Source organism: Monopterus albus, unplaced genomic scaffold (assembly GCF_001952655.1).
Source record: "Monopterus albus unplaced genomic scaffold, M_albus_1.0 scaffold292.1, whole genome shotgun sequence".
Taxonomy (NCBI): Eukaryota; Metazoa; Chordata; class Actinopteri; order Synbranchiformes; family Synbranchidae; genus Monopterus; species Monopterus albus.
In genome coordinates this window covers 1,213,139-1,220,802 of record NW_018128172.1, presented here as the reverse complement: position 1 = coordinate 1,220,802, position 7,664 = coordinate 1,213,139, and the positions used below count along the sequence as shown (strand labels likewise).

The 7,664-nt window shown below is 46.0% G+C and overlaps 2 protein-coding genes across 10 annotated transcripts in view; one reads left to right on the top strand and one right to left on the bottom strand.

Moving 5' to 3' along the window:
* Nucleotides 1-4,711, bottom strand: part of ntn1b (netrin 1b) — a 54,962-nt gene extending 50,251 nt beyond the window's left edge. The window contains exons 1-2 of one of the 2 annotated variants that reach the window (XM_020623121.1): nucleotides 3,399-4,711; nucleotides 2,106-3,150 (exon numbers count right to left, since the gene is read on the bottom strand). In XM_020623121.1, the coding sequence (XP_020478777.1) occupies nucleotides 2,106-3,120 (1,015 nt within the window). In that variant the 5' untranslated portion in view covers nucleotides 3,121-3,150; nucleotides 3,399-4,711. Of the gene's footprint in view, nucleotides 1-2,105; nucleotides 3,151-3,290 lie in introns of both variants that reach the window. The other variant, XM_020623120.1, reaches the window with a different exon arrangement.
* Nucleotides 1-7,664, top strand: part of LOC109973481 (phosphoinositide 3-kinase regulatory subunit 5-like) — an 80,935-nt gene that overhangs the window by 62,592 nt on the left and 10,679 nt on the right. For 4 of the 8 annotated variants that reach the window (XM_020623107.1, XM_020623106.1, XM_020623105.1 and 1 more), the window contains one exon: nucleotides 4,744-5,239. The exons of 1 other annotated variant lie outside the window; for it this stretch is intronic. In XM_020623107.1, coding sequence (XP_020478763.1) covers nucleotides 5,192-5,239 — 48 coding nt within the window. In that variant the 5' untranslated portion in view covers nucleotides 4,744-5,191. 3 more of the 8 variants (XM_020623111.1, XM_020623113.1, XM_020623112.1) reach the window with 3 other exon arrangements.

Genomic DNA, 7,664 nt, shown 5'->3' with positions numbered 1-7,664 from the left:
ATATTCATATATTAAAAACTATCTGATGTTTGAAGCTTCATACATCCTGACTGTTTGTTCTTTGCTCATTCTTGTTTGTATGTTTATTTGTTTTGAGTCCCTTTGTTTGTTGCATCCTGTTTGTCTTTGTATTCATTTAGCATCTTTTTGTATTTGTTTGGTGTCTTTTTGTGGTCTCTGTCCATTTTTGTGTTTGTTTTGATTCCCTTTCTGATGGTTTTATGTCTCTCTGCCGTGGTTGTGTTTCCTTTCTGTCACCTCAGGCTCATGAATCCATCCATCTCTCGCCTTCTGACTCTGGTGAGGGGTTTCAAGGGGGCGGCAGTGCCACCCCTGGCTGAAGCCCTGGTTTTACGGACACATTTTGAAGTCGTGCACAGGAATGTAAAAGCTGCTGCTGCCAACATAAATGTCTCTTGACAAAATGATGGCGACCCTGAATGTAAAGTCATGGGAAATGGACTTTATCTTACTTCCCTGCTGCCAGTGAGTGAAACCAGCTACTCTCACCTCTCTTTCCCAGTCCTCTCCCAGCAGACACATCTTTAGCACTCTGCGCCCCGCTGCCAGGCCGTATGGGCCCACTGCTCAGTGGAAACACCCCCTCCCCAGGCTCTTTCATGCTAAGGTGTCAGGCCACCCTTATTATTTCCTCTTTGGGAGACATGCTCGGGCCGGCTTCTCTGTGGTTTTATCTGATGGCATCGCTAACACAAAAAGCCAGATAGTGAAAAGGGGCCTCCCACTGACAGCGAGATGGATGCCACAAGTGACAACCTTTTGTTTCAGTAAAATAAACTCACATGCCGGCGCTGCAGAGGCCAAAGGCGGAGGCCAAGAGGAACAACTTGTTCACTCGTTCCGTGTGGTTGAACAAACCATGGCAATCCTGGAACTTGTTACTTTTCCAGGTTTGGTTCGCTGCAGCTCAGGGGGTTGAGTTGTCGATAGCAGCCCCTGCTCTGTTGGAAATAAGCATAGCAGCAATACGCTCACTCTGTGCATCTACAATACCGTCTCAGATCTGGCTTCACATTACCTCGCGCTTTGTCCTCCTCTCTGAATAGTTTACTGGCTCTGAAGTGGCAGTTTATACTCTACGTGCCAAAAATGTCAAGAAAACCGCCCTAATCGCCCATCCGATCTGTAATGGCACCTGCTTGTGTTAACACAACACGCCCCTGCAGTCTATCTCGGCAGCTGCAACGTTTCCTTCCTATTAACCCGCTACTACAGTCGGAAACACTGATCAAAACCCAATTACGCACTGGAACAGGCGCGCAGTGTTCGCTGAAATGACTTCCTGCTCTTTCTTTTCCGTTCAGGATTTTCTTCTGGATGTTGATAAAAATCAGACTTAATACATTTGTTATGAAAACAATCCGACGCCCGGGAGACAACACGTATTTATCATTATTTTATTTCATGGCACTAGTTGGTTTGAAGAAATCTGTCCTCAGTCAGGAAACTGTTGCGCATTTAAAGCTCTTTTAAAAAGCTGATCTGATTTAGATCAATATAATGGAGATTTCCTTTTTACTGAATTCAGCTATTTGTTTATTTAGCCATAAATTCTACGGACTCTTTTTTCCTCAGCTGGTCTCAGTAATACTTTACTTTGTTTTGAACAGAACACGTAATAATAGATTCATTTTCGAAATAGCCGTTTTTGTTTAATTTAGCTGTTTCTGGAGTAATGATAAGTAATTAATTAAATAAGAATGGTTTATTTTACTGTGTGGGTTGTGGGATTACAACTCGAGGCTTTATTCACGTGCATTAATTTGAGCCTTTACCCAAATATTTCTCTAAATAACATACATCTCAAGATATTAAAAAATCAGAACCATCTTTTAGGGGGACATCTTTTAGGTGTTTGTATTTCATGACAGTAATAAAAAAAACGTTAATGTAAAATTGACATTAATAAACAACTGGCTGGCGCGTGTCGTTGTGCGTAAAGGCCCAACATAGTGATAATAGACGCGACTTATTTTTAAGATAATCGATTACATGAGTAGGAAAGTCTTAGTAACTTAGTAAAGAATCATTTTAAACACTAAAATAATTCCACCGGGAAGGACACAAAGAGGGGGATGTCTTACCGACACACTCATTGGCTTCTCTGGCCGTTGCGCGCTGCCAGGGTCGGTCGTAGTGGAAAGGTTTGCACCTGTCGCACTCCGGTCCCGCTGTGTTGTGTTTGCACTCACAAACCAGATTTCCTTCTCTGTCCTTGACGCATTTGGAAGCGTGTCCGTTGCACTTGCAACGTCCTCCGACCTGCAGGTCCGACACGGCGTAAAAGTAGGAGTCACGGGCCAGCTCCGAGTCGTCCTCGTTCTCGTCTCCGAAAGTGTGAAGTCGGCTAAAGATCACCTTGATGTCGGTGGCCGTTACCCAGTCCTGCAGCACCGGGGAGTTGTCGAAGTCGTGCGCCGACGGTCTACCGTCCAGGGTGCTGAAAGCGATGAGCCCGCCGGTCAGAGGGTGCATGTCCGTGTGGGAGTCCGTGCAGATGGCTTCTTGCTCGTTCTGCTTGGTGATTGTTGCCTTGTTCTGTCTGTTGTACATCTTCTTGCACTGTGTGGAATAAAACTGAAACGGCACCCATGATTTGCCGTAGTCCATGGACTTGTAGATGGCCATGGACTCGGGTCTTGGTGAGCAGAACTGGAGGCTCACATAGGTCACTTCAAATTTTTTGCCCAGAGACAAGGTGAGGGTGACGTTCTGCGGATACTGCAGGTAGTTCTCCGACTGCCAGCAGGTGAGGTTGTGGGGGTTGTTGAGGTCTGTTAAGTACGCAGGCGGATGGGACTTCTTGGGATCCCCGGCGTCGCACGTGTGACAGTCCCTCGTCCTCTCCTCGCCCTTCTCGGTCACCACACAGTACCTGGCGGCGGGGTTGCCGCAAGTGCTGGATACGCGCACGTCCTTCCCAAAAGCGGAGTTGACGAAGTCGGGGATGCATCTCCGCGGGTTCCCGTTCTCGTCATAGCACGGATCTGGAGGTGAGGACTGCGCAGCAAACATGCTCAGCCCGTATCCCGCAAAACCCCCGTTGGTCAGCGCAGAAACTGTCACCAAGGTGACCCACACATCCAAAATCCTTTGCATTGTAATCCGTGCACCTAAGGGGCCGTAGCGCTGAAATGTAATGAAGACAAAATGGTCAGAATTCATTATTAACTAAATAAAACAATCACACACACAGAGATGATGCTCGAGAGAACTTGGAGGCTCTGGCGATGTATGTAACATAGTAAATGTGTATGAAATATTCTTACGAGGCAAGGAAAACTCCACCCAGGACACTACCTCCAAATAAACCGCTCAGTCTGAAAGTGTGGCACAACTCCTGAGAGTATAGAGAGCGACCTATCCCGGTTACGCACCACAAACTACTGCTGCTCCAGCTTTCCCCGCTCTGAAATTCCTAAATAAAAATAAGGACTGGCAGATGCCAAGTGGCTCCGAGTCTCCCCCTGCCTCTGTCTGTCACACCTCTGCCCACCTCTGTCTCTGTCTGTCCCATTCCCCGCTGTCCTGATAGAATAAAGGGGGTCCACTCACTGAGAGGACCGGAGCTTTGTGAGTCTCTGCAAAGGGAGGGGGCAGCGACATCTTCAGGTGGCATGTTTGAACTACACGCTAAAATACAAAATGAAGATAATTCAATTCGACTTTATGTGTAAGGTCTAGACCTTACTGTTACTATTATTGTTATAGAGGAAAACCCAACAAATCCTCCTTGAGCAAGAAGGAAAGAAACACAGGACATACTGAGGTCACTGACCTACATCTCAGAGATCAGAGGAAACCAGCTGCTGGGAAATGACCTGTAACACCTGACGTCTGCTTCACATGACGCTTGCTTCCCTTTTGTATTTATTTATTCTTTTGCCTTGTTGCAGAAATTAATTCACAGTTTTGCGACATTTCAAGTGGAAGCAAACTGGTTGCATAGGCCTTTGTTGTTGCCCGTGCACAGTTTCCTGCCAGGCAGCCTTTTGCTTCTGTGCTTCAGCCAACCATCAGTCAGCCAGCCTGTATTTATATAGCACAGTCCTACAGGTTCAGTCAGTCAGTCACGTTATTGTCATTGCAAATGTATCACAATGAAAGTGAAAAATCACTTTGCACATTGGTATCGAGGACAGAGTCATAATAAGAGTAATCGTAACAGAAATAACATTTGAATCGTACAATGTCAGTGTATAATATACAAGAGTAAATATAAAATTCAATACATAACACAGTACACACAGTGCATAAAATTCAAGTAACAAGAAGAACATCAGAAAGTACTGAGCTGGAGAGGGAAACACGTGCGCTGTCATCTCGTATCACACAGCACGAACAGTTTGGTGGTTCACGGCTTCACATGACTGACAAGCAGTCAGCCAGAACAAGTGTGACCAGAAAACCAATGGAGAAATAGAAATGATGAAATGTAATACATAAAAATAAAAAGGAGTCAATAGAACAGATTTCATTGTAAAACAGGTAAAATACTAAATGAACACCAACTTTAAATGGGTCTACATGATGTGAGCACCTGGCCCTGACAGGGTTCGGTTCTCTGTGTGTTCTAGGTGCCACTTAGGGGAATGTACTGTTTGAACAACAAGCCTACTCACTATAATGGGACATGTTTCTTAAAGCCATGTGTGAATGAGCGCCACAAGCAGTGTATTAAAAGTAACTCTTAGTTATTGTCATGTTGTGTTTTATTGTCAGTTGTCGCTGATAACTAAGTGTGTAGTCCGAGGGGGTTCGGAGGGGCGGGGGTTAAGCTCTGGCTCGGAGCCTCAAGATGTCCAGCAGCACCTCTTACTGTAACTGAGGGCCAAGAAGAGAACACAGAAGATCTGACAGACCCGGCTCTACTCGCTCTCTGTGTCTCAAGTCACTGTGTCTGAGCCAACTCTGAAATTTGTGCCTTCACATCTGATGCCAAATCATTTATCACATGAGAAGACAGTGGACCAACAAGGCAGCGATGTTCTGAGCTGTTCTTGCACCAGATGTACAGTAGCATGCAGAGGACTCCTCCCCAGTCATCAGCACCGCGTCAGCATAAAGACTCAGTCAGTTCCTGTGTCGTAGCAGTCAGAGGGTCTGTTTGTGAAGAGCAGCACCACAGGAGGATGTGGTCTCTGTATGGTTTCCTTCCACTGTGTCACAGATGCAGTCGACCTGGAATGATCTAGGACACCGATTGCTGCAGGTACAGGTGAGAGCAAAGACTCCATCTCCACACCACTTCTTTATGTCTTTTTTATGTTTCAGCATATCTGCTGGATGCTCCATGTCTGTGCACCTTTTGTCTCCAGCCTGTCTCTGGTTGGAGATGCATTATTTTAACTATACTTTCCTTTCTGCTACAAACAAGTGTCTGTTGCACAACTTTCATCAGCTCGAACTGCAGAGTGTTTTTCAAGCTCTACAGATTTCCTGTTCCCTTTATTTAAAAGGCTGATTGATGTCAGTGCTCTCGTGGTCACACAGCACAGATGGTTTAGTGAAGTATTTCATGGGTGTTTGAATTGATGAGTAGATGTGAGTTTGCTTTTCTGAAAGTCAACCTGAGCTTGATGGGCAGCAGGGCTTCATGCACTCTGAGCAGCACGACTTCTCCTCTCTTGTCTTTAAATGTGCAAAGAAACAACACCTGAATTTAAAGAGGCCCCAGGACAGATGTGTTACACTGTGGCAGTAACAGTCAGATTTGCGTGCCGTGGTTGAGCAGTACCGCCGGACATTCGGTGAGTAACACCTGCTTCCTCAGTAGACAATTGACAGGCTGAGGCTGGTTGTGTCAGGTCCTGCTGCAGATCAGCTCCATGTCCTTGTCTTCATGTAGTTTGTGTACATGTAGTTATTTGTACTTTGTATTTTATGAGTTTACATGTATTTCATTGTTACACCACTACCAACAACATTTACTGTACTGGCGGTATGTTATCAGGTTATCTCTTCCTTTTGCATCCTCTAGCGACTCGGAGTGTGTGAACTCTAGTTAGCGAATGAGCAGAGAAGATAAAGTCATGACCAGATATATCGGCACCGCTGCCTTCCGGTCAGATAACCACCACTTCTCCCAGAAAATTGTTGCAGTCACAGATTCTTTGGTGTTCTCATGTTTATTTCTTTGGTTTGCACTGGAACAACACAAAAAGCAGAGAAAAAGCCAAATCCAGTCGACACAGAACTCCAAACATGGACGGGACAGAATTACTGACACCTCTTCAGAATCATCAGAACTCGTTGTATTTCCAGCCTGTGATGCTCCTTTAATTTGTCATGAAACTCACCTGTAGCAACCAACAGGTGCTGGCAACGTAGAAATCCCACTGGCAACCAGTTAAAATGGAGAAACGCTGACTCAGCCTTTATGTGGCGTGGACCACACTGAGCACGGAGAAAAGAAAGAAGAGCAGAGAATTGGCTGAGGAGTTGAGAACCACAGTAGTGGAAAAGCCTGGACAGTCTCAAGGCTCCAGGTCTGTCTCCAGAGAACTGGCTGTTCCTGTGTCCACTGTGCCGACATTGTCAGGAAGTTCACAGCCCGTGGCGCCGTAGCTAATCTCCCTGGACGTGGACGAAGGAAGAAAATAGATGACTGGTTGCAACAAAGGACTGTTCCAGTGGTGGATAAAGAACCTTACAAGTCGCTCCTGCGGATGCATTCGGCCCTGAGCGCACATCTCCAGCACACTAGCCAGGCCTGACTCAGCTGGGCTGGCTTGTTCACTGCTGCAGTCCATTTGTCTTGTAATGCTCCTGTGTCCTGTTATGTTAGTGCCGCCTGTGGGACTGTCTCACTGCGAGTGTGTTAAATGGTGACAGGCTCTCTTGGTCTCTGCTGCTGCTGTGTGATGGTGTGTGCGTGACCATCCTGACCCGTAGCACCATGCATGTCAGTCTCCTGCTGTTCAGGTCATAGAATAATGACATGAAACACGCATACAAGCAGGTGCCTCTACTGTTTAACAATAGCAGCATTTCTGTGCACGTCACGAGTGCTTGCGTTTCTTTGTGCGATGATCTGGATTTTCACCGTAGACCAGCTGATCCTGAGCTATCGATTCTCTGTAGGTGGCGTTTGGAGGAGCAGGCCGTTGCTGAGTGTGGGCTGGTTACAGCCTGTTGTTCGAGTCCAGGCGTCAGCCAAGGTGCAGCAGCCTGAATATCAGTGTGGACATTATGTGAATGTGTGTGTGTGTGTGTGTGCAAATATTAAGATGAGGGCGTTGATAATCCTGTCCAGTCCATGCTTGGAGTTCTGTGTGGACTGGATTCGATTTAACTTTTTGTGTTGTTCCAATGCAAACTAAAGAAATAAACATGAGGATACCAAAGAATTTGTGTTTGCAACCATTTTCTGGGAGAAGTGGTGATTATCTGACAGAAAGGCAGCGACGCCGATTTTTGGCCATGACTGTACCTACGATGAGTGGTTGAAATAGCTAAAAGGTAATGAATCAACTACTGAAATAGGCAAAAGTAATGGATAGTAGAACAGTTAAACATAAAGGACAAATGGCCTGTTACACGACTATTTGCCCCCTCATTATTGCACATATGTTGCATTCACACTGTCCAGTCTGCTGAGTGATGCACCAAAGTTCAGGGGAACCTGGCTGCAGACAAGATGG